Genomic DNA, 27542 nt, shown 5'->3' on the forward strand with positions numbered 1-27542 from the left:
AAACTTACGCGACACACAGTCTCCGTTGGGACCTTCAACAAACCCAACCCGGCAGCGACACCAAGCGGCGTGTTTTTCTGGCTCGCAGTACGCGTTTGGTCCGCAAAGCAAGCTGCTGCACGGACTAACGCAGGTTCCTCGCTCACAAGCCAACGTGTCGGCACAGTCTTGATTTCGTCGGCACTGACTCTTGACGGATCCCTCTTCCAGTATGCAACCGCCTTTGTACGCATCACCTACCAAGCCCCTCGGGCAGACGCACTTGTAGCCACCCTTCTGGTTGACGCATTGAGCTCCGTAAGCACACGGTGAGTTGGCGCACTCATCTTCATCTGTGCATCCCGTTAGTGGGTCGCCCTTGTAGCCAACTTCACACATACATTGCGGTGGATCCGTGGGTGTGCATCGAGCGTTGATTCCGCATGGGAATCGCTCACAAGGACTCTTACACTTGTTTCCATCGTACGCATCCATGTAGAACGGTGGTGGACACACGCACTCTCCAGGTTGAACACACTTTTCATTGCTGTTACATTCTCGATCGGCGGAGCAACGCTTCTGCGCAAGTGCACATAACCCGTTGTACGGATCTCCGGAGTATCCCAGCGGACATTTGCATTCGTATCCTCCGATTGTGTTCATGCAGATGGCGTCGTAGCCACAAACCTGTTGTCCTTCGGAACATTCATCGATATCTTCGCACTTTCCGTCGGCTTGCGTTCGGAATCCCTTCGGGCAGGCACAGTAGCTTACGCCTCCGGTAATCGTGATACATTCCGCTCCTCCTGCGCATTTGCCATCGGTTGAGCAGCTATCTAGAACGCAGTTGCCGTCCATGAACTTGTACGGGGCAGGGCATTTGCACTCCAGGCTACTGCATTCTTCACACGACAGGAACGGATTTCCGTTGAATCCTGGTGGACACTGGCACTCGTAACTTCCTGGAAGGTTCTTACAGATGGCGTTGACTCCGCAGGCGGGTTTGTTTGGGTCTTTGCATTCGTTGATGTCCTTGCACACTCCTTTGGCGTTTCGTTTGTATCCTTGTCCGCAGATGCAGACACTGTTTCCGCTGTAAGCATCCTGGATGCATTTCTCGCCCGCCGGGCATGGGTTCTGATCGTTGCACGTGTTCAAAGCCGACTTGGAGCATCCTCCGGAGTATGGATCACCCGAGCTACCGCCCGGACACTGACAAGTGTACCCGCCTGGTAGATTCGAGCAGATTGCTCCACTTGGGCACGGATTTCCAGCGCATTCGTTGATGTCTACGCACTGACTCGGATGTCCGGTGAATCCTTCGCTGCACAGGCACTGTGCGGCTCCGTTGACCAGCATGCAGTGCGAGTTGGGACCGCAAGCGGTATTCTCGCACGGATGTCGACAATCGTTTCCAACGTTAGGTTCCGGACAGAGGCATCGTTTTTCGGCGTCGCAAATGGCGTTTCCTGGGCAGTCGTTATCTTTGGTACACGTTACAATGGTGATACACCTTACACTAGGGTCGGGATCGGCGATGGATCCCTCTGGACAGGAACATTTGTGAGAACCTTCGAGATTTTTACAAACAGCGCCTTCTCCGCAGGCGTTTGGTTTCGAGCACTCGTCAACGTCGTAGCATTGACGGCTTGCGTCTCCGGTGAATCCCGGTGGACATTGGCAGCTGAAGCTACCGGGAAGATTCGTGCACGCAGCGTTCACTCCGCACCGTCCGTTCGGCCCTTGTCCGGGATCGCACTCGTTGATATCAACGCAACCAGCAGAAATGTCATTAGGGTTGAAGGTCCATCCTTCTTCGCAGATACAAAACGCTTCCTGTCCTTCGGCTTTGCAGTACGCGTTCTTGCCACACTTGACATCCGCACAAGGTGTCTTGCACTGAATCCTCGGTGGCGTTCCAATAAATCCAGCTTCGCAGTCACATCGGAACGATCCGGGCGTGTTGATACACATCGCCGACGGTCCGCACACGTGCGCGTCCATCCGACATTCGTCGATATCGACGCAGCTCGAGCCCTGCGGTTCGAATCCGTCCTGGCAGAAGCACTGCCCCTCGATACATTCCGCGTTGTTGGTACAGTCAAAGTTGCTCTTGCAGAGCACGTTAACGTCCGCCTGCTCGCAAGCGATCTTCGGGTCCGGCTTTCCGGCGTAACCCTGCGGGCACAGACAGTTGTAGCCCGGGTTGGCGTTCTCGCAGATGGCGTGGTTGCCGCACGGCTTGTCGAACGCCGTACACTCGTCGATGTCGACGCAGCCCCGAAATGGATCTCCCGTGTATTCTGGCTTACATGAGCAAACAAAGCTACCAACCGTATCGGTGCAGATTGCGTTTTCCCCACACGGATTATCTAGGCATTCGTTTACATCTACAACGGAGAATGGTATGGTATGTTGTGTATTGTGGAGGATTAGTGAGTGTGTTGAAGCGGTGATCGGCGGAGGCTTTCAGGGTAGGGCTCGGAAGCTGAACAGCTGCTTTTGTTGAAGCGGCATATTCAGCTGGCACAATCCCTACCCGGCTGACCTCCGCGATCACGTGTAACCTGTAATTCAATGTATTTGTTGGTATAAATGGCAAGCAATCTGAAACGTACTTTTGCAAAACAGTTCACCCCGTCCCTGGAAGCCCTGCGGGCACAAGCACTTGTACGATCCGGGAAAGTTGATGCACTTGGCATTCTCTCCGCAAGCGTTAGCCCTCGCACACTCGTTAATGTCGTCGCAGTGGCCGTCACCCGAGCCGGTCATGCCGGCCGGGCAACTGCACCGGAAGCCGCCGGGCGTGTTGATGCACTGGGCGCCCTCGGCGCACGGGTTATTCGAGCATTCGTCAATATCTTGTGTTGTGCGTGGTGGTGTTGGTGCGTGCGTGGTTTTGTTTTTGAGTGTTGGTGGCGTGTTGCGCGCGCGCCCGATGGTTAGTTCAATTTAGGCATCCGTTGCGTGTTTTTTTTTGTGATCCGAATTGGTGATGATTTGGGGCGCAAATGAAGAAATGAGAAAATGGCTGTTAGTTTTATGGCGGGTTTTGAAAGCGTACAATTCTTAACCGGGGATTATTGGTAAGCGACGCTTCCTCTTGCTCACAACCTGCGTGTTACACGGAGGTGCAAGAGAGTGAAGCTACCCTAGTTCTACCTTTGGTGGAGACATGGATCGGGCTCTCACCAGTGGCGTCGCACACACTTACCTTGGCAGTCCGTCATCGCGTCACCGTGGAATCCTTCCGGGCACTCGCACCGGAAGCTTCCCACGTCATTTCGGCACAGTGCGTTCCGTCCGCAGGGGGAACGGGTACATTCGTCAAAGTCGGCGCATCCCTGGGCCGAGCGTGCGTCACCATCGAATCCGGCGGGGCAGTCGCAGCGATAACCGCCCTCCACATTCATACATATGGCACCTGGTCCGCAAACTCCCGGCTGGGCGCACTCGTCCACGTCGGCGCACCCGTTGTACGGATCGCCGACGAAGCCGTCCCGGCACAGACACGTGTAGTTGCCGGGCACGTTGACGCACTCGGCGTTCACGCCGCACGCCTGAGGATCCAGACACTCGTTGATGTCTACGCGGGTAGGGAGAGGAAAGATCATAAAAGTGAGGTTATGACATGCGAAACGGCGGAATGACACGCTAAATTGAATTATTATTCTGAACCACGCGGCGGGACGGGGATAAAAGGGATAAAAGGGAAGTCAGGGAATCGCAATTGTAATATCATTATATCGATTCTGTTTAATTTAGATGCGCGGCACAAGTCCAACCTTTGCAGGAGGTCTTCGGCGGAGACGATCATCATGAGGAAACGCACTCTGAAACGTGATTCCTTTGTGATTGGACGGTGGAGCCGCGCGTACGGTGGAAGATCAGGACGATGACAATGGTGGGGTAGTTCGAGACGAGAATAATGTATGAAATGGCAACATGAATGTATAATCATGACCAGGGAGTGCGGTGGTGGCGGGAAAACAAACATGAACTCAAACCACAGAAGTAGCATAACCGGATAGAGAGCTACTGAAGTGTATAATTGCGTTTGGTTGCATATGTTGGAAGCTCTGTTTAGTTGGATTTTCTCAGTTGATTTAACCCTTTTGTATTCTTGATGTATTGAATGGGAATGGTGTCCCGGTATACAGGATGTAGAGATTGAAATTATTTTCGATGTCGTCTGGAAACTTTGTTGTGAAAATACCGTTTAGAAAACCATCGCAATCATCAATGAAAAATAACACTCAAGATCGCAGATGGCCTAAAGCGATAAGAATCCGATGTCCAGGCAGTCCAGCCTTAGAAAAGAGTCGATTCTATCCCGTTGATACCACAACCATACTAGAAGAACAATGGCGCGAGCAACTCTATGGGGACTCCTCTATCGCGTTACGATCTCCAAAGAAACATAGAGAGAGAGAGTTCAACCGCTCCAGACAGAACCATAAATTTCCGACCTCGCGGCGGGTCCCGTTTTGAAAAGGTGTTGAAATTTAATAACTTCTCCGCGTTGTGGTTTACCAAACCAGGAAGCGAATTCTAAGGGACCATCCATTACCGCCGTATTAGATAATGTGTCATGTGAGCGGTTGTCCCAAGTGGCGCAATCCGCCACCATCGGGAGTGGGGAAAATTTACGACGCGACCTGCGGGATGATTGATTTCGCAATTGTTCTAGCGGGAATCGCGCCGCCGCCAATTTGTGCATCTCCGGTATCGTACACCGACGGGAAACTACATAAATCACCGCGGGAAGTTCGTCGGTGGTCCAGATATGACAACGCGCGCTTCTCCTTTCTCAGCTTACCTGTACACCGTTCCTCGCCGTCCCCTTCGAAGCCTGACTTGCATTTGCACACAAAGTGCGCCGGAAGGTTGCAGCATTCCGCGTTATCGACGCATCGCGCGGCGATCGCTGGATCTTGACACTCGTCAATATCTGTTGGGAGAGAAAAAGAAAAGCGCGATAAGCAAACGGTTTAAATGTTTAAGATTTATTGGGTAGGAGGAGAATGAAAATTTGCGCAACCAACGAGCAGCTCTTGTCCGACAATTCAAGGTGTGATAAATTTGAAAGGGGTTTATTTCGCTGTCCAAGAAAGTGGCGCACACCGATCAGATCCATCCGAGCGCGCAATCGTGAGGAATGAATGGTCACTTTTTTTTATAATTGTAAGAGTAAATCGGCTTTCATTGGACCTGTCAAAGCCATTGCGGGCTATGATTTGTCGATGGACCGTTCGAATGAAAGCGCCGGTTCGGTAGCAGTTGGGTGGGTTCAACGGTATTGTTAATTTGCATTGTACCATAAGCTCTATAGGATTCAACTTAAGGTTGAAAGTTACTTTCAAGAAGTGGTGAAGCTTGAGCTGCTTCGGAATTTTGTAGGTATACTTATAGTGTTTATATTTAACAATAATCCTAAAAGAGTAATTATCTAGAATTTTGCAAATTTTATCGATTTTTTTTTTCATGCGAGTCTCTTTACCATTTTTTGGCTTGTCAAATAAGAGATTTAGAGAAGAGATTTTAAAATCGATTTGGTGTTTACGGCAAAAGTAGTAGGTACTGATTATGAAAAAAATGACAATGTGCCGAATGGACAAAGGTCGAAAGGACGTAAGGTCCAAAGTCTTTTTAAGCTTGTATTATCAATATTTTTAGTATAATTTTGAAATTTGGTTTTGCCCCTAGATTTTTCGACCGATTTGTAGAACTCATCTTTAAAAGTATGGAAAAATCTAAAAACAAATGTTACGGGCGTCAAGGATAGCTTAAAAAACGATAGACAAATCGAAAAAAAAATTAACGAGTCTTACTTTTGTTTTAGAAACTGCTCTGGTTGAAATAAAATGCATAAAAATGTTCCAACCAGCAACAATTGATTGTTTTTCAAGAATGGATAAACTTACAAAATATTTGAGAAATACGTCTTTCTTTTTCAAAGATATTTTTTCATAAAGAATGGATAAAAACGCACCAGAATATGTTGCTTTTAAAAACTAGAAAAAAAAGCTTAATAAACATTTTGAATATCGACTTTTTGCCTTCCTCACTGAGGTAAGGCTATAATCCTGCTCTAAAAATGAACTTTTTATCAAAAGCTCGAAGACCCACCTTCATATATACATATCGACTCAGAATCGAAAACTGAACAAATGTCTGTGTGTGTGTATGTGTGTGTGTGTGTATGTGTGTGTGTGTGTGTATGTGTGTGTGTGTGTATGTTTGTATGTGTTCAAAAATCTTGCCAAGTTTTCTCAGCACTGGCTGAACCGATTTTGATCGAACCAGTTGCATTCGACTTGGTTTAGGGTCCCATACATCGCTATTGAATTGTTTGAAGTTTCGATAAGTAGTTCAAAAGTTATGTATAAAAATGTGTTTTTACATATATCCGGATCTCAATTATATGCATGTAAATGATGTCCGGATCCATCATCCGACCCATCGTTGGTTAGGTTATCAAGAGACCTTTCCAACGAGTCCACAACATCGAAGATCTGGCAACCCTGTCTCAAGTTATGACCACTTAAGTGATATTTATGTACTTTTTTGAAGCCGGATCTCACTTAAATGCATGTAATAGATGTCCGGATCCATCATCCGACCCATCTTTGGTTAGGTAATCGAGAGACCTTTCCAAAGAGTCCACATAATTGAAGATCTGGCAACCCTGTCTCGAGTTATGACCACTTAAGTGATATTTATGTACTTTTTTGAAGCCGGGTCTCACTTAAATGCATGTAAACGATGTCTAGATCCATCATCCGACCCATCGTTGATTAGATAATCAAGAGACCTTTCCAACGAGTCCACAACATCGAAGATCTGGCAACCCTGTCTCAAGTTATGACCGCTTAAGTGATATTTATGTACTTTTTTGAAGCCGGATCTCACTTAAATGCATGTAAACGATGTCCGAATCCATCATCCGACCCATCATTGGTTAGGTAATCAAGAGACCTTTTTAACGAGTCCACATAATTGAAAATCTGGCAACCCTGTCTCAAGTTATGACCGCTTAAGTGATATTTATGTACTTTTTTGAAGCCGGATCTCACTTAAATGTATGTAAACGATGTCCGGAACCATCAACCGACCCATCGTTGGTTAGGTAATCAAGAGACCTTTCCAACGAGTCCACATAATAGAAAATCTGGCAACCCTGTCTCGAGTTATGACAACTTAAGTTATATCTGTGTACTTATTTTTCTGGACCTAAAAAAAATAGCTGAAATATGTGTCCAAACCACTCATATTACCCATTGTTGGTAAAAAGTGAGGAAGGCATTAACCACATAGGTGGATTAAGTTAGTTTTTATTTAAAAACTGCACAAATATAAAAAATAGAACTCATACTGTTTTCGGAAAACTGTATTTGTTTGAAAATGAAAAAAAAAACTCACCAAAATATTATGACAATCAAGAATAAGTGGTTTCAAAAATTTGGAAGTGTTGATTAAAGAACTGCTCATGTTTTTAATAAAGGACAAACAAAAAAGTACTAATACACCAAATATAGGTTGTTTTTAAAGAATGAATGTAGAGGTCTTTCTATATAAAAGAACTGCTCTTATTAGAACTGTTCTCATTTTGCAAGTTATTTTTGAGGAGCGAAAAAACATTTAAAAATAGTTTTTTTAATCATTATTGAAAGAATAAAAAAAAAGCATAGAACTTATTGCACCAGCTAAGTTGAACAATTAGTCTGATCTTCTCGAATAAATAGATCGATCATAAATCTTGCAACAGTCCTGGGTCCTGTCTCGGTGGAGTCGCTGGTAGGCAGTTGGACTAACAATCCAAAGGTCGTTAGTTCGAATCCCGGGGTGGATGGAAGCTTAGGTGTAAATAGAGGTTTGCAATTGCCTCAATAATCAAGCCTTCGGACACCTAGTTTCGAGTAGGAATCTCGCAATCGAGAACGCCAAGGCAATGCTGTAGAGCGAATAATTTGATTTTGATTTTTTTTAAAGTAGTCAATATTCGTTTTATTGAACATTTAAAGTGAAATATTTGATGTGCTAAAAATGTCAATGCTATGCAGCATTCGCTAGCGCCTTTACATTCCCTCGCCAATAAGTATTAAATTAACCGCATTCTGTTCACTGTGAGGTCTTAATACTCCATAAATCGATCTTTTACTTAAAACTTTTATTTAAAAAAAGATCATGTTTTAATAATGTCATCAATTCTAAAACTGTATTTAAAATTTGTTATGCTCCCGCTATTTTTTGATTTGGCTCAAAATTTGCTGATTTTGTGTAAAAAATGTAAATGTCTCTGCACTTGCTGTGCTCGAAACAACTCTTCCGGTTTCACACTAATGATTTCGTGCTTAAAAAGTGCTAATGAATTCGTAGTCTAATTGCGGAAACACCTATTCTTGTACAGCAGCCCCGGGTTAACACGCGGGTCATCCAACCTCACCCCGACACCGTGTGCTGGATGACACTCGTTAATATTAAGTGACAATTACCGCGAGTGTAGTTCCAGCAAACCCCCACGAGCTGTTTGCTATTGATTGGTTTCCTGCTTCAGCATAATTGAGCGACAGTTTGTTAACCTGAAATTAGCTCCGTGCGATGTGTCTCAAAAGTCTACACAAAAAGGGGTAGGTGAGAAAAGGGTCACTTTTCCCACCTCATCCGCGGGGTCAGAACGTGTGTGCGGTACCACGTGCAGAATCTTGCACGGTCATCACACTTCACTTGATGAAGAGGGCGCTGCTGCCAGCCCATTGTACTTCCTTGTGAAAAGTGCTGCACTTTTCGATCCACTTTTTAGTAAGAGCGAGTGCGCGTTTTTTTCTGGGTCAACCCCAGAAAACTGGAGCAACTCCGCGCGGATGACCCTGGCACGTTTATCATCGGTTCCCCATCGCTAATGGGGGTAGGGAGGAGGAATTTACATATAAATCCCATTTGTCCCGCGTGCGCCCGTACAATCTTTGCGCGGTCGATGATGGAGAGGCTTTTTGTCTTCGCGCTCGCGACCCAGGTCTTGTTTTGTAGTCACATGTGAGCATCTCATAATCCGCCTACGTGCTAAACGGCCCCGGCGGGACCGTTTTGCGACCTGGTTCGGCGCCGCCCGAGGACCCTGGAACTCGCGCTCACCGAGATGATTATCAAACGCCATAAACAGTTTGTTTTTCAGCGAGTTGTTTAAACATAAAACTCTGTCGCTCGTTTTTGCTTGCTTGCTCTTGATCCCCGGGTTGTTCCCGAGAGCTTGTTTTACGTAATTGTAACGGAAGAGAGCGGCGGCGGCGCAAGTTTTGGCCTGGAAGCGAGCGCGCTGGAAGATTAAAACCGGCCCCCCGAAGCAACCCACGACGTGATGTTGATCTAATTTCTTAGTCTTTCTGGAGCTCTTCAAGTGAGTGTGTGTTTTCCCCCTCGCATGAATAGAAGTGAAGGTGGAGTTGAAGTTGTTGGTTTCCCCCGGGGCCGGTTTTGTTTTTTTTCTGCTGCTCGCGCGCGTTATCCAGGTCAGGGTTGCGTCGTCTCGGATTAGTGGGTCATACTTGCCGCCGGAAAATTAGGTTGATTGCTGAAGCTTCTGCTCTGACACGCGGTCACACCTCCACGCGCCATTTTCGCGCTCGGTTCGTTCTGGTTTATGCTTTCTAATTTGGATCACTACTGCTGCACTGTTTCTGCTGCGGCTGGGAAGTGAAAGTGACCTGGGCGATGGCAATCTGGGGTGGGAGATGAGTGAGAGTTGGGTATGCAAATTGGGGGGTTCGTCGCTTGCCGTTTTTCGGAGACTTGCCGGCAGCCCATTTCACTCTCAATGGAGTGCGCGCGTTGGCTTTGAAGTTTGTGGGAAGAGGAAGGAACGGTAGTGAATTGGGAAGTTTCACTTCCATCAGTTGGGCTGATACTTGAAAAGATTATCTGCACATGCAAACGATGGAATCAAAATCTAGAACTGCCAGAATAAAAAAAAAAAACAAAAATTTCTTGGCAACCCTGTCTTAAAATTAAGTCACTTGTTCAGGGTTTGTCGAACTTTTCATGGGATGTAGTGCATTTTAATGAAAATGACTCCGGAAAAATCTACGAGAGCTATCGATATAATTTTTGATTCATCGCCTAAAGTTCCTGTCTACAAAATAATTTTGCAACAAAGTTTGAATATTTTTACAAATAGATTGTTGTAGGATTGGGCCCGTAAGTTTGTCAATTTTGGAATAAGAAGGCAACAACAAATCGTGAATTTTGAAGATCTGGCAAACCTTCGTAACTTTAACCGTAAAGGCCGGATGTTGTAACTATGGATGGAAATGGCGACATTCTGGGAACACTGCGAAGAGATATCTTTTTTCCGAGGAAAACGAAACACAAATGTGAAAAGGCAACAAAGGTGGATTATGTAACATTTTTTGTAATAAAATGCAAAAAGTCGGGAATCGATAAATGCTCATCTCTTGGCAATCAAATGCCCCTTAACTAGTTTTACGAGCAATCAAATAAATTTTGCTGCTCCCTTAAAACCAATTGATTAGATCGCATTTCTCAGCCCATTACTTGAGTGCACCCTTCTAATCTCGGCATACATCAAGCTTAATGGTATCTAATCGGCCATGAACTTAAATCACCCGCCGATCAGCGGAACGTCGCGTTGCTCACGTAATACGAGAAAGACCATTTCGCGCTGAAAGGGTTGCGAGCCCGCACAATCCCCGCTTACAAATGATCTAATCGGTAGCCGGCCGGCCGCACAGCTATTCCGAGCCCAATTTGTAGCCATTCTAAGACCTGCAATCGATGAAGATACCGGGCGGGCGCGCTCGCGCAAATCGGATTGTCAATTTTCGCTCGCCACAGGCGTATATGATAAATCCATCGGCTGCGCATATCTGCTGTGGCGCGATGCCCCGCTGTGAGCGAGGGGGGACCCTTGGAGAGCGATTCCCGGTTGGTCGGAATGTGCAAATGTGTGCATCCGCCAGGGCAACCGAAGAAGCAGCTTGGTGGCGGCCGCCGCAGCAGGTGATTTATCTCCCAGCAATTTGTGCCGCGCAAATTCTTCGCTGGGCATGTGGCTGGTTGAGGCCAGGATTTTCAAATATTTATAGATTCCCTGCGTAGCGATAGCGACCTCATTACCAGCGTCCACCCCTTTCTAGAGTCGGTTCGGTCAGCAGATTTACGGGCCGTGCCCAATCGGTAATGTGCGTTGATGTGTGTGTTTCCCACCAGGAATGTCCATCGCGATGAACTCCCGTGTCCGCGCGGGGTTTGTCCAAAGGTCAACACGATCTGCATATGTAGCGTACAAACACACTCACGTGACGCAGATCTTGCCCCCGAACGTGCGGGAATGATTTGCGAGAACATGCCAACTTCAGCTCACTGATCGGTCCACCGCAATCAACACGAGGCCCCGTCGTACAAGCCAAGAAGCTGCTGGGAGCTAATTTTTATTGCCACAACCCCGCACCCCACGAGATTCGGCCGCACTGATTGTTGCGCGAGTTGTGTAGCGAACATCCAGATCCGCCCCTCCTCCGTGCAGAAGCACGCGGTAGGGGTGATCCAATTCGATAAGGATACATCTCCGTCACGACTTGCCCAACCCCGAGGAACCCCATATGGATCACGGAAACAGCGCGCCGGGTAAAGTGAGAACAAATCTACGCCCCCCTTTGCTGTTGTGTGTGTGTGAGGAGACTCGACACAGAGGGAACACGTGAGCCGTACGGCAGCAGCGTTGACACCGAAGACATGTGCAGGTCGTCAGTGCGATCTCGGTGAGGAGGAACAAGTTGGAAGAAGACAGATGGATGTGAGTGGCGTATACGATTATATCACCACTTCTGGGGTTGTTCGGTGGAAGTGTAGTACTACACGGGGCGTGAATCTGATTTAGTTGTAGAGTGACGGCTTAGGAGGTAGCGACCGAGAATTCAATTTGTAGCTATGCATTTGAGTTGGTTTAGTATATTCACAGAATTCCTTTTCGAACCAAGATTTGAAAATGCTATTGAGTTGGAGTGAAATTCGTAGTCAACAAATCTTGAAAAGTCGGTGTCGTTAAAAAGTTACCCGACTCCTCAGTCCTGAGGAAGTCCCCGAAGATCAACCGACCGAACCAGACTCCACAATGTTGCAATCTTTGCCGCCCCGATCTACAAACCGCCAAACCCAGTTTCCTACTCGCCGGTTTAGTGTCATAATTAATGACCACGCGGGACCAAAAACTAGTCTCGGACTACCGGTTGCCTTAGCGACGACGACCTCGTTGTGCGAATCCCTGCGGCCTAGTTCTACCAACCCGTCGGTGATTAATATTCTCCAAGACTACAAAGTCTTGCACCACCACCCTGTGGCGGGCGTTGGGACAGGACCATGTCAAAGCACGTGACGCACTCGTTCCATGGTACAGTTACTCTAATCCCGACGTCGTGGAGGAGAAATATTTACTACCACGCGATCCCTCAATGGACGCGCTGATTACCCGAGCCATAAATCCATACCGCCGACGTGATGGAGATACAGAATTATTAACTGATAGAACAAACCTAGCGCTACGCTGGTCATCGGCGCTACCGCGCCGCTGTGATCTCCCAAGAATATAGAGTTGACTTGATTTTTATAGGTTATGTTTACGTCTGCTCCTTCGTCCGGCTCCGCCGACTCCAATCTGGAGCGCAGGGCGATGAAATGAGAGTGCGTCCAAGATTTACGATCCCGGCGTGGAATGCTAATACCGTTGCATCACGTTCGGAACCAGCGATGTAATCACCGGGTTCGCGGGAGTCCCGCGGGTGTGGTGAAAGGCAAATCATAGGTCTGTCACTGCGGACCGAATCGCGCCGCGCAATACCGGCTTCCGCGTTCGGGATAACGGTTGATCCCAATTAAAATGCCTCTCATGTCACTTGGCGATCACGGCCGCGATGATATGCACCGAAGAGGTGCGCTACCGGTCGCTGCCTGCAAAAGATCGATCGGATTCCACACGGGGAGGAGGAGAAAGAGGTTCTCGAGCGTAGCGACCGATCTAGTCATAAAGTTGTACCTCGGTGCATTGCCCTTCTGCCACGGTTTCTTCCCGCGCGCAGTTGGTACAGTCATTATCGACTGCTCCCAGAGGGTACTGGATGGAACTGAGCAGCGCGTACAACCAGCGATCGTAATTTTGAGGTTAAGGGCGCATCAGAAGATGACGAAGCTAGAAAAAAGGCATTCTATTATGCATTCTTCATGGCCAGTGCGCGGACGCAAAAGTCGTGTTCAGAACCAGGAACTCATTGTTCCATAGAGTACTTTCCCCCACTTTCCGGGATCCTCTTCCCTGGTTCCTCTTCACGAAGATGGGAATCGAATCGAGTATAAAAACAGAGTACATGAACTCTCTCGTGAGGAAGCGCGGGAAAAACAGTGCCCGCGATGCGGAAGAGGTGAATAATTTTCTCCGGTTTGTTTTGATTCCGTGGTTTTTCACCCCGTGTGTACACATGTGCCCTTTTTTCTGCTCTGCGTTGTTCTTCGAACATGTGTGTTAAAAAGCGGAGGCAAATGTACTCTCCCAAGCTCCGTTACCTGCGCGCTGAAGGTTGAACTTCAAGTGGTCGCAGGTCATGGTGTAGCAGGGGTGCTGAAGATAGTTGAGTCGGTAATTTCGCTTCTTTGGATTTGGAGAACTCAGCTGTTGATGTTCAACCCTGCGGGAATTACTGTTTGTTTACATAAAAGATAACGCCCTTTTAAAACTGTCAAAAATTGATCACTGTCCCCACAGACTTTGTTGTGATCAATGTGGTCAAATTTTGACAGTTCGATGCTAAATACTTATTTTAAGAAATTCTACCGCGGGTCTACCGAAATAAGTTTAACAATGCGCGTTTACCATGTAAACAGTGCACGCGAGCTGTCAAATGATGACACAGCGTAAAACAGAATTGTGTTATTTTGCTATTGTTGTTTTACAAGCAGTAACATAACCAAACTTTTGCTACCCTCAGCAAACGTCAAATCAGTACAAATTGCAGCCAGATCTTTTTTGGACCTCTTTAAAACCGCAAACTCCGTCTCGACTTTTTTTTATTGGTCTATTATTTCAGGCAAAACAATGTAAATGAGCCAATGATGAATTGTAAACAAAGAGTCAATCCTTCTTACGTCAGTTGATATTTACGTTAGGAACGAGCAGGATAGATTCTTTGTTAACACTTCTAAATTGTCCTTAATACTATTTTTTGCTAGATTTGTTGTTTGTTTAACAACATTTGTAAAGTTATTACGTTTATAGATGTTGGATTAATAGGACCTTTTCAAATAAATTCCTAGATTTGATGTCAAACCAACGGAGTTGTAGTGTGTCGCATCAACAAGATGATACAGGCAGGTCGATTGCATCCGTTGGACACCCCAGGCCAAGTAGCAAAAGATGGATTGGTTTCATCACTAACACTCTTTGGAGGACGCCCCTTCAGTGACAGAAGCCACCACTTTATGACCCTTTGATTTACAACGCGGTCACTTCGCCGCCCATATTTACCAACAATAAGCAAATAAAGGTTAGAAACCGAAATGCCAACCAAACGGTAATCGAGCCCCGGACAGCCATCATCCATCATTATCGTAAAAAAAACAATAATGAGGGGGTAATCCGGAGTAGAAGGGACGACCGGCCATAAAACCTCAACGGAAGCCCCCAACCTGTCGTCGATGATCGAAACAGGGGAAATCCCGAAAAAAGAGTAAACAAAAACGACCCATTCCAATGTTAATGCGGCGTGATCGCGTGATGACCCGAACGGTCATCACCGATAAGCTCCGAGTTCGACAGGTTCGGTTCTGGGTGTGAGGATGGTAATCAAGTTGTACCCAGGCGAAGATCCGTGGTGTGACAACGGAACCCGTTACCGAAAAGAACGATAAATCTTCTTGGGAAGTTGTGTCCGACACGCACACGTCATAAACCATTAACGGTGCGAGATTCGTCTTTATCGTAAACGGGTCATCTTGGGATCTTTGAGTCCTGTCTTGAGCGGTAGTCCTCACTAGCCGGGTGGGCAAATCGCGAATCTCCAACGACTACCGCTCGATGGTAATCGATTGTGAATTTGAAAGTCTTTCCTCCGGTGGTCGCAAATCGCTCAACTCAAGCAGTCAATTCCGGACGCTTTGACAAATGATAAATTAAAGAGGTTCTGCCGGGACCCCCGGCCGGGTGGGACAATTGTGTGCCGCGGGCTTGAAAGACCTACTTGGGGAAGTCCCACTTGATAGAGATATATTTATTCGCGGCCATTAATCGATAAATGGCTAAATTGATTGGAATGGATCTTGTCTTCATTATGGTGATTGTTTGCGGGCCGACGTCGTCTTAGCTGATTTAATAAGAATGAGTAACAAGGGGTTTGTCAGAGTGCTGCTGTCAGGTTTAGTGCTTGTTCCCGTCCGGTAATGATGATGATGATGCTGAGGTTCAATTGATTAGTTCGATCGATTAGCTGCTTAAATGGATTGATATAAGGCATATCATTATGTAATCAATTTGATCCCAGAAAGCTTAAAAAAATTTGCTGATTGCCTTTGGATTGTGGAATTTCGTATACATATCAGAGTTTCAGTCAGAATTTTTATAAAATTTTCATCACTGTGGTACGGAAGTAGTCGTTGGAGTCGAAGTAGCAGTCCTGCTTGAAATACTGTTCAAAGCTATTAAATAAATCGTTTTATAACGAGTGCTCTACTCTCAGCGCTCTTGGATGCCGCCGTTTCCCAGAAATCGAGCCTCCCTTGAAGCCGTCAACCAAGTCGGCAAGCACATGTCATCATGCCTGCCGTCATAATCATCATGCCATAGCTGCCTGCCAGTCAGTCGTGCACTTCACTGGAACATAATAAAGCAGATGACACTGATAACATCATACCGAGCCGTCCAACCAACTCCGGGCCAGCAGCGACGACCGCGACTACCAAGAAGCGGTAGCTGTCAGAAGCCAAACTTGACATGGCCGCGACCCGACCTACGCTAAAAATAGCTCCCGGAGGTGGCGGTCCCTCCCGAAGGACCAACCCCGGGTAGACAATAATTGGACAATTGTCAGCGCTATTTCAATTACTTTGGCGATCTCTTACGACGACGTCAAGAACTCTTCGCTGGCTTGTTTGTTGACGGCGAGGAAAAACAACTCGTTAGAATTGGCGATTACATCGGGGCATGGCCATTGTCGAGTTGGATGATGACGACGGCGCGCGGAGTGACGTAATTACAGGTGGCACTTGCTTAATTGCTGTCACCGGAGTTCTGGAAGAAGAACCGACCGACTCATAATGCTCCCTCGTCATAAAGCCATAACAGAGAGTACACAATTATCAACGCCTTCACTCCACCAGACCAAGACTTCATGTGCCTACACGTGTGGCTGGCAGACATCCTCGGAGACACACGGAGCGCGCAAAATCACGTGCTGATCGCCGAACGCAATCTGCACGAGAGGTTAACGAACGCGTGCTCCAGCAGCGCGCGACAGAAGAGATTACAAGCAACTTAACGTAATGATGATCGAAGCCGAGCGGAGACGACCGCTATGTTGAGGCACCAGCTGGGCTGCGGCGGTTGGATTGCGCGCCCTGAGGGCAAATTTGAGGTTGAGCAGAAGAAGACGCGAGTGGATGTGCAGAACTTTAATGTTTTTGGGACGCGTCGAGAGCGTTGAACCTTTGGAATCTGTGCGTTTTTAGATCTTTACGATCTTTGTGATATTAAGATCTTACTCAAAATTGTTCGGAAACGATTCCAAGAAGTAAATTTGTCTGAATGTTGAATTGTTTTATTGCAACCTTTAGATACATTTGAATCTTCTAAAATATTCTAATCGGCTGATAACGCCTGAATATTATAATTTTTTAATTTTCCGATTTATGAAACTATTCAGAATTCTGATTCTCATTTTTTCTTTGCTTCGCATTTTTTAATACTTTTGTTTTTAAATTTCCAAATTCTTTCTAATCCTTTGATTTTTTTTTGTTTCAAGTCTTATCTAACAAATCTTCATAATCGATCAAATCTTCAGAATATTCTCAATTATACTGATATTAGAAACAAATTCATCCAAATCTCTTAAATTTTTCCAAATTTTTGAATTTTAAATTTATTTAAAATATTTGAATCATCTAAATTAATAAAAAAAATGCCATAGCTTCAAAATTTTCATGATTTTTTCGACTTTTCCCATTCTTGATCATGGAAATTGTTCACTTTTAACATCCAATTTGAGTTCTGCGATCCCATTTTTGAGGTGGCTCAAAAACATAAAATACCTCCAAAATAAATCTTGATTAGATTACCTAAAGCTTCGATTACCCGAAATGTTTTTTTTCCTAAGACTTCGGTAATCGAGTCTGGACTTGCAATTTGAATCAATCAGAGAATTCAAATCTACTAAAGTATTCCAAACTTTTGATTCTTTCAAATCTTCCAGATCTATCAAAACTTTCAAATTTCTTCAAATTTAACAAATCTTCAAAATTTAAAGATTTTTGATTTTTTAATTTCTTTAAAACATCCAGATTTTCATACTTTTTTATCTGCCAAATTTTTTAAAGCTTTGGATTTTTCATATATACAAAATTATTCCATTTCTCATATCATTTAAATTTTTGAAAAAAATAATCTTGTGAGCCATTAGATTTAAATCACACGAATTTATCAAATATTCTAAACATCCTAAAATTTTGAATCATTCTTTATACTTCAATCGTTCACATTTTTCGAATCTCTCAATTATTAGTTATTAGTTGCTATGCTATTTTTTTTTTGTTTTTTTTTTTATTCTAATAATTTAAAATTTTATTTATTAAAAATCCTTTTCATTCTTGCAAACCATAATTTTCTAAATGTATTTTTTTATATTTTTTTTTTCTTTTGATCTTCTTATGAATTTAAATTTCGAGATTTTTTTTTTTAATATTTTGTATGTTTTCCTGGTTTAAGGAAACTTTAATTTTGTTCAAACTTTATGAATCGTATAGCATATTTTTGCTAAACATTTCAAATAAAGTTACAAATGTTAATTTGAGGATTTGTATAATTTCTAAAAACATTTGGAAACATTGTTATTATTTAATTCCATGGAATCGTAAACATCTTCTGATTCTTACAATTATTGGAAAATCTAGAAAGATTCATCTAAATTTGATTTTACCTTATTTTTTTTAAATATGTTGTTCGTTCGTTTGAGACAACTTTTAAATTATTACTAAGCTTTCAAAATATATTTCTATCAAATCTTTAGAATTTTTCTGAATCTTTCGTTTTCAAATAATCTGATACTTTTCTTCAGAAACCAATTCACTTTTATGAATCATCTGACAGCTTCTGACGACTGAAAAATGATCAAAATCATCATAACTTTAAATTGTTTAAAAAAATCAAATTATACGCTCTACAGCATTGCCTTGGCGTTCTCGATTGCGAGCTTCCTACTCGAAACTAAGTGTCCGAAGGCTTGATTGTTGAGGCAATTGCAAACCTCATTTTACACCTAAGCTTCCATCCACCCCGGGATTGGAACGAACGACCTTTAGATTGTGAGTCCAACTGCCTACCAGCGACTCCACCGAGGCAGAACCCAGGGAGACGAATCCTACACCTGGACTGAGCTAACGACCTAACATTTTATATTCGTCAGTGCCAACATTTACTTTCCGTCCGACGGAAGGCGTGATCAGACAAATCTCGTCTCAAAATTTGCCACCGGAATCCTTCTGGGATCAAACTCAGGCCGACTGGGTGAGAGGCAACCACGCTAACCCTACACCACGGTCCCGGACATAAATAGTTTTGTGTCGTTGGAAAATACTGAACTAAAAAATCATCGAACATTCTGTGAGAGTGAAAATAAAAAAAAGGATTTGTATGGATGTAAATGAAAAATCGAAATGATTTTCTCTCTTACGCGAGATAACGGCGAAATGAAATCGCCATAAAAGACTTTTCAAGATTTTGACAGGAATTTCGATATGGTAAATGCTAAAATGTTGTTTACTTATTGTTGTTTTTCGGAAGTTTAGAAGAGATTTTTTTTAAATTTTTTTCTTCAAATATCTAGAGATCTGAATCTGAAGAATCACTAGTTTTCAAATCTGTCGAATTTTGGAATTTTTCAATTATTTTTTTTGTGTCTCCATGTTTTTTTTAAATCTTGCCAAAACAATAAGTGTCTTGTCTTGTTCCTTTTTAAAATTTTACGAAATTCTGAAAATCATTTAAAATTTTAAAACATATCGGATCATTCCAAATTTTCTTATTTTTAAGAGTTTTTTAAGTAAGAATATTCTTTTCAGGTGTTGCATGTTTCAGATCTTTGGGTCTGAATTAATGTGATTGATATTGCTGCTAGTTGGTTGCACAAATTAGAGGATAAAAAACAAGTTCAGTTACTTACCCACGCACTGGAAGCCGTCTCCCCGATAGCCCGGGAAGCAGGTGCAAGTAAAGCTACCTAAAGTATTTGTACAGTGTGCGAAAACGTCACAGGGTCGATATTTACACTCGTTTTCGTCTAGAATAGAAAAAAAAACACAATCAATCGTTGGTTATCATCTTTCTTCTTCTCGAGCCAAAAAAATCGGTATCATTCCGCCAATTTCGCCGTGCTAAACTGCCAAACTGAGGACCAGTCGATCACCACCATTATCGCGCACCATCTTCCTCTCCGGCCATTATTATCTTACTTCCCCCCCTTTCCCCTACATCGCGATCGATATGGTAAATACTATTATTTAAATTCTAAACAATGTAAACACGCGGAAAATTTTACCCCGTCATGATGCCGGCTATCATCTCGTTAAAGTTCTGAACATTCTCCGTTCGGGCTGATTTTGAGAGAAACTTTTGACGCACACGGCTTGACCCGCGCGCGCTGTGTTCTAGCAGATCCCCAGAACTCCCCACCGGGGGCTCCGACAATGCCGGTCGATAGTCGCGCCGCGATGATTATCGGAATTTACGATCGATTGTACCCTCCCGCGTCCGCGTCCGCCAGTTCTTGGTGGGGGGAGCTGGAGATTCTTTTTTTTTTTGCGAAAGGTAAAGTTCTTGATCGCGCACTGCGCCTGCCCGGTTTCGTGTTCTAGCTAGCATGTCTACACGATCATGTTGATTGCTGATTGTGGTCAGCAGGTAGGACTGGGACGGGGCTATATGAGCCGTTGAAAGTTGAAATCAACTGACGGGGGGGTTGCGAGGAAGGTTGGGTGTTTGGAGAGGGGAGAATGTGTTAAAATGGGCTATTATTATTTCAGTTATATCAAGATCTACCCCGGCCGTCTATTCTGGATGGATTGTTAATTAGAGTGCCACTTAGTCCAAATTAACTGGAACCAGGTGTTACGGGGTTGGTGATATTGGGAATTGAAGAGCTTGATTTTCAGTTTTGGTAAACGTGATGTCAAAATTTTTTTTCCTCGACTCATAAACTAATTTATATGTTTCAAATGTTGCTCATTAACAAAGAGAAGTTCTGTTCGAAGAAGTGTAGAGTTGGTCAACACTTGAAATGCCCAAGTCGTGGCGTCTTCAATTATCCGGTGACCCTTTCACACGGATAGTGTTCGGCTGATATTTTCCAATCAAGTCACGAACCTCTCTCGCCCCATTCAAAATGAGCCAGCCTCGCTAACTGTAAATCCAATGTTGTGCTTCCGCGTGCTGGATTTACCCCGCGCACTCTGTTATTACCAGAGGTCCAAGAATGTTCTTGCCTAACCCGCTCGGCAAAAGTGTTACATGCACGGATCGCTTTATTAATTTGTATCACACCCTCCCTTCAGCGGGGATCACGACCGCGCTTCTGGAGGCCCCAATGACCCCGTGGCATTTTCGGGCCCGATCCGTCCTGCGGACGGAGAAAGGTACTAATTTACCTTTCTTCTCGTTCCCTTCAAGTGTCACGGGGCCAGTAGGCAATAGAATCTCAGCGGCTTCCAGCGGGTGAGGGCGCAGATCACGACGATCATGGCCTTCTTCGTCTTCTTCACGGTCGAACATGGCCTGCTTCTGCAGAAGATCGCTTCTATGCTAATGACGGGCTGACGGCCTACTCTGATGGGTCTGTTATTTGTTGTGGGAGGAGAACGTTTCGGTTATTTACTGGTGCTAATGCTACTTGTTTTGCATCCCCGGGGGCAGCAGTAGTACGCGTAACGGGATTTTGGCTTGGCGCCGATTTGGTTACCCGAAGAGGTCACTCCATTGTTGCGCGTCCAATATCTCAACCTGCCACAACCGGTGAAGGCCCTGAATTATTTCGTTCGTTTTACACACAACTCGCCACATTCTGCACGGGCGAGTACGGAACGGACCTGTCCGGGGCGCTAGGAACAATGTCTTGCGAGATACGGTCTTCTTCCCCAGTTGTGTTCTCCGGTCTGATCCGAACCCCTTCTACACGAGATGACGATAATCGCGCGGCGGCGGCGGTGATCGAGCAGCCTTGGCGAAAGGAACTTTATCCCAACGACCCTTTTGGGTGATTGTTCTTGATCACGTCGGCGGCGGCCAACTTACCTGGAACTTGACAATTGCAACCTCCAAAGCCATCATTACAATGGCATTGGCCTTCTAGGCACGCTCCGTTCGAGCAGGCCGTGCCATCTTTATCACAATCATCTGCAAGAGAGAGAGAGAGCAAGAAGAACAAGGAAGTGATTAGAGTTGGGCCTACTAGGACCAGGTCGTCGCGTGATCCCGCGCCCGATACTTACTTGTACATTTTAACTTATTTCTAAGCTCATCGGAGCCCATGTAGCAGTCCGATGTGCCATCACACAGCTTGGACAGCTCGTACAGCTGCAGATAGTCTGTGGACTCGTTGACCTGGCAGCCGAAGTAGCCGTCCTCCAGGTTCAGAAAAAACACCTCGTGCTTCAGCCCGAAGATGCCGACGTTTTTCCGGGACGCCGAGTACTGTGAACTCGCCTGGAATGGAGAAGAAAAGAATTAATCAATATTGTGTAGTAATCACAAGCAAGTTGCAATTAAGTTATTAAATCGTCGTTAGATTTTAAAACGGCACGCGATAGATCTCGAGATCGCCATAGCTTTTCCGGTGAAGGCTGGTGAAATAGACACGATTTCAGCGTTTCAATCGGAGCTATTATCAATTAAATGTTTCGTGGTAAGCGAGTCTTGCGATATGCAGGTCGCGCCGCTTCGACCTTCACGTTATAGCTGTAATTGAAGCGATGATGTTTAAAAATACCGTTATTTTGCTTGGAAAATGATCTTCAAATGCTTCTTTGCACTTCATGATCAGCTGTTACTGATTTTTAGTTGCTAATCATCCGATAATTTATTTACAGATCCACAATACTCGATCTCAAATTTGAAATAATCTCGATTTTGTCAAACATTATCAATTTTAAGTTTTACACGGTGTTACGCACACTACTAAACAACTTGTTTTGATTATTTTCACAATGTTTACAAACATTGGTCGGACGCAAAAAGTGACAGATTAGTGCGCTGACCACGGGGACGCGCTGTCTTGTTTTTGCATGCTTATTTTCATTTCTTTTGTGTCGCTGTTTGTGTGCATGGCCACGATTATTACGAAGGTGATGGTAATTGGTTATTATAATTGAATAATGACATCATAAGTGCAGTGCTTCAGGGAACACGCAGTCCAGTTTTTTCGCGATAATTTTCGTCGTAAATGATCGTAAAAAATTATTCCAACTGGCAGTTTTAATGTTAACTCATCAAACTATCGATTTTATGAAGAGTAAAGCGTAATTTATTTACTATTTTTGAAATTTGTTCGCGTTATCTAAATTGTAAAAACAGTAAAAATATACTGATAAGTCCAGCCCATAGCACTACTGCTCGGCTGGCACGCGTTCGATAAAAAAAAAACTTTTTAAATAATCAATTATCTATCTATCCGCAGCCGGCTGCCTAAGATTTAAAATTTTCAACCGATAAACAAAATACTCATGGTCACATCACTGCCACTCGTGAGTCCTGACCTCATACCCATCTACTAACCCCCTCAAAACTCATGTGATACTTTGTCGGAGATGCAGTCGATTGGGCGGTCTCTATCACTCAAGTATCGGACTAACATTCCCATCCACTTCCCCGTGACCCTACCACTGGTCGTGGCCGGCGCCGGTATTGATCAGCATGATAGGGGCCTTTGAGAAGTTGCGAAGCGAGGAATGATAGCTCCCACTTATCTTCCACGGCTCGTGGATGTAACTTCTGAAGGTCCTGGTCAATAACGGAGTAGCAACTGCGGGTGGGCACCTATGGTTATGCTTATTGGTCGGACGCAAAAAGTGACATTACGTTTTGCGGCTTCTGACGTTTTTACTTCAAATGTATATGTGAGTTTGAAAATTCTTTGATCTATTTTTGATTCTCTCTCTCTCAGTGAGTGCTCACTGAAACTCATTACATGAAGATTCTTTCATTGCTACGTGAATCTTTTCTACGACAATCTTCTGAAGTTTTTTATAGCATTTCGGCAGCAATGTTCTAGCAAAAGTCGTGAAAGCTGGCTTTAACATTTCAGTAAATAACACCAACCAAGAATGCAACTCTAATTAGCAAATGACTCCACCCCGAAAGAATGCAACTCGATTGAACAATCCTTCGGAAAACCTGCCACAACGCCATAACCATTCGACTGTATTAATCAGCTGTTTTTCTCGCCCAGAAGACATGATGAATATGACACGAGCACCCATAAACATTTATAAGCCCTCATAACAATATACATCGCAACAATATGATTGCTGCGCGGCCACCACTTCCAATATTGGTGAGAAATGCCCCACCCCGGGACTCCTCCGAACACCAGCTCCCAGTATATATGGGAGATGATACTATAAAAATAGCCATCGAAAGGCTCGTAATTTTCACCATTTTATTTCGCGATCCACCCTGCCCAACCCCGCGACTCGTTTGGCGCGCTATTTTTCCCTTTCGATTCGAGAGTCACATGTTCGTGTTCGATTCAATTCCGCGAAGGATCCCACCGGGAGATTCCTCCGCAAGGGCTATCGTGGCCGGCAGTGCATTGTATGAAGCATTACCCCAATCAAGCGAACTGACTACGGTGCACACCCAAACGAGAGAGCGCTGACAATGAACGTGATCAGCGATTTGAACGTTTGTTGGTAAACTTTTTGACATCGAGTGTGAACTCAGCGTTCTAGTGTCATTCACAATGTGAAACTGAGAGTATCTCGAGTAAATTTCTGACGTCAAGTATCTCAATCAAAAGTTATGACGTTAGAAATGAACTCAAAGGTAACTCATGTTCATTTCGTTCATTCATTCGTTTTGACTAGAGAACCTGAGAGAGAAGCGTTGTGACCACGGTTGTCACTCAGTGCAGCGCTTGAATAGGCAAGAAAACCGTGACGTAGCAAATGAACTCAAAGAACTCAGTATTCATTTTGTGAGTGCCATTTGAGTGGTTTGACAGGTGTCAAATTGGGACTTAGCATTTTTTTTAATTTGAATTTGCTTCCGATTACGCGAAACGTCATAATCCGAGTTTTTTTTTCCGTATTAGTGCCCGTGTGCTTGTCCGTGCTTCTGGCCGTGTTCGTGTACGTGCACCTGACCACGTAGTTGCCTGTTCCTGGTCGTTCCCGTGGCCGTGCTCTAGGCCGTGTCCTTGTCCGGACTCCTGCCCGTGTTCGTGCCCGTGCTTCTGGCCGTTTTCGTGTCCCTGGCCGTGTAGGTGTCTGTTCCTGGCCATTCCCGTGGCCGTGTCCTTGCCCCGTGACCAGGAGTGTTTGTGTCCATGCGAAACGGAACAACCGGAACAAAATTAGAATGTTAATTGCTAAGTGCCGGAACTGACACCTGTCAAAAAAGTTCATTCGGTTGTTTACCTTTGAGGTTAAGTTCCGAGCTTTTCTCCTTTATAGAGGAGAAAAGAAACTCGCGACAAAATTTTGAGGCTAGGAATTTTGACAGGTAAGATTTTCATAAAGTATTCGACTCCTTTTCTCTACCACAGAAAACGGGGGACAATGTAGCTGTCAAACTAGGTAAAAATGTTAAAGTCATTCACAAAATGAACTTTGAGTGATTTGAGTTCATTTCTGACGTCACGATTTTCTCCTCTATAGAGGTTTTGTGAGTGACTTTAACAGTTTGGCCTAGTTTGACAGCTACTTTGTACCTTCTTTTTCTGTGGGAGAGAAAAGGAGGCGAATACTTTATGAAAATCATATCTGTCAAAATTCCTAGCCTCAAAATTTTGTCGCGAGTTGCTTTTCTCCTCTATTACTTTTCGAAATTGAGTTCCTTCGATTAGAAGCACATGAGCGAGACAGAGATGGGAGAGCGAGTTTTGTTGTGTTTGAGTGCCATGTCATTTCTCTTTGAAGGATCTCTAGTTTTGACAGTTTTCAATGGTTTGTTTTGATATAAGTTCACAAAAAGAGAAGAAAACGTGACGTCAAGGATAAACTCAACGTAACTCAAGCTCATTTTATGAGTTACTTTATCATTTTGATAGCTGTTAAACTTGTCAGCGAATCCGACCACCCTCGTTTGGGTGCACTCGCGTCGGTATTCCAGTCACACAGCAGCTGCGCCGCCGTCGTCGGACGACATTCCTCCAACTCGTCGACCCTAGAGCGCGGCCCTTCCCATCCGCGGCAGGTTCTGACCTTGGTAATGAAATTGAATTGTGAATTGCGTTGAATCGCGCGGAATTATCAAGTTTGTTGATTCGCACCTCAATCAATTCAACGCCGATCCTACCAGGGCTAGGTCGAGGAATTCGCGATGAACACCACCGGCGTAGCCGCAGCACACGCAGATCAAAGATCTTGCTGATTGATGTCTTGAGACGATGACGGGCGCGGCGGCGATGCCGATAAGTGACGGTCTGTTATTAAAATTTAATTTGCTCGCCCCCATCTGCGATGGGGTCCCTCCTGAGGGACCAACCCCGATCCAGGGTGCTAAAATTCACATTTAAAATTATTGAACCCATCATCAGCGCCGCAAGGCTCGCAGTCCACCGAATTCCAATTATACGTTCGGGACTGTGCCCATCAGAACTACACTTACGTCCAGGATATCGGGAGGTGATCTCGTATAATAATAGGACGCAAGTTGATGCAGCAGCCGCTAATCGAATATTAAAGCGCTGCGATCACCCCCAGAGAGCGATCCCTATCGCACGTGAGTGGTCCCGGGGTTCCTCAAGTTTGGCCGCCGCGATAAGCGCGCGTGCGGATCCCATTTCGCGCCTCGTCGTATTACATTAATGTTAGGCCATGGCAAACGAGATTGGAAGGGGTGGGGGGTTACTGGTTTTTGATCTCCCGCCAGAGTCCATGTGATGAGTTTAGCGAGCGCGCGAACTGGATTAAGTTTCTGGGGAAGCGCGGTGTGGCTATCTTATCGCGTCCTCAGATGATAGATTGCGGTGTAATGGGAGGATCACCGCGTTGTGGTCCTAACGGTACCCGTTAGCTTATAATTACTGCGTATACGCAGTGTAATGAGGGCAGTATTAACATTTCGTAAGGGCTCGGGATGTAACGGAACTTGGACTCGATTTAATTGAGGTTAATCGTTGTTGTATAGTGGGTCTCGTGGCGCAGGGGTAGCGGCTTCGGCTGCCGATTCCGATGATGCTATGAGACGCGGGTTCGATTCCCGCCTTATCCACTGAGCTTCTATCGGATGGTGAAGTAAAACGTCGGTCCCGGTTTCTCCTGTCTCGTCAGAGGCGCTGGAGCAGAAATCCCACGTTAGAGGAAGGCCCCGGGGGGCGTAGTGCCAATAGTTTCGTTTTTCGTTGTTGTATAAACCAATCAAGCTTCTGGGCAGCGAATGACCGAAAGGTTAAAGCTGCCGGAAATAAAGTAATTAACAACAACAATCAAGCTTCTATGAACCTCACATTCAGCAGTTAATACAACCGTTTTCTTGCTTTAAGAAAGAGAGCCAACAGATCTTAACTCCAGGTAATCCTTTGATGACCAGGGACACTTCACCATGTTAGAAAAGAAATCTATCATACTCACTGCAGCATTCCGGATCCTCTGTAAAAATCATGCATGTTACGGAAGTAGATCTACAGGTTTCAACTGAAGAGTGTCTTTAGGTGACTCGGTGCACCCCAATGTATAAGTAAAGTAGTCTAACATACTCGCTCAAGCTATGTGGGTATGATCAAGATTCAAAATCCACCGACCTCTTGCTTGATACGGCTTTAGACACCATGGAGTTCCTGGATGATCTAGGATACTCAAACATGTCACCAAAGAAGTCTAGTATACTTAATCCAACCATGACTGACCAGGACTCCAAAATATATCAGTCAAGCAGTCTACCAAACTTGCTAAAGCTATCTGAGTATGATCAGGATTCAAAATCCACCGACCTCTTGCTTGTTACGGTGGTAGACAGGTCTTAGCCAAGGTTGAAAAAAAATCACGAGTTCTTGGATGATCTGGGTACCCCAACACTTAAACAAAGTTGTCTACCATACTCACTGAAGCTATCCCGGTATGATCCTGGTTAAAAATCCGCCGAC

General features: G+C 44.8%; 1 protein-coding gene across 1 annotated transcript in view; it reads right to left on the reverse strand.

Moving 5' to 3' along the window:
- The window catches only part of LOC6048482, a 174947-nt gene that overhangs the window by 76805 nt on the left and 70600 nt on the right, over nucleotides 1-27542 (reverse strand). The window contains exons 3-9 of the mRNA XM_038257982.1: nucleotides 21730-21943; nucleotides 21533-21634; nucleotides 19410-19526; nucleotides 4799-4930; nucleotides 3194-3565; nucleotides 2598-2840; nucleotides 9-2369 (exon numbers count right to left, since the gene is read on the reverse strand). Of these exons, the coding sequence (XP_038113910.1) occupies nucleotides 9-2369; nucleotides 2598-2840; nucleotides 3194-3565; nucleotides 4799-4930; nucleotides 19410-19526; nucleotides 21533-21634; nucleotides 21730-21943 (3541 nt within the window). The remainder of the gene's footprint in view (nucleotides 1-8; nucleotides 2370-2597; nucleotides 2841-3193; nucleotides 3566-4798; nucleotides 4931-19409; nucleotides 19527-21532; nucleotides 21635-21729; nucleotides 21944-27542) is intronic.

This window comes from Culex quinquefasciatus, chromosome 2 (genome assembly GCF_015732765.1).
Source record: "Culex quinquefasciatus strain JHB chromosome 2, VPISU_Cqui_1.0_pri_paternal, whole genome shotgun sequence".
Taxonomy (NCBI): Eukaryota; Metazoa; Arthropoda; class Insecta; order Diptera; family Culicidae; genus Culex; species Culex quinquefasciatus.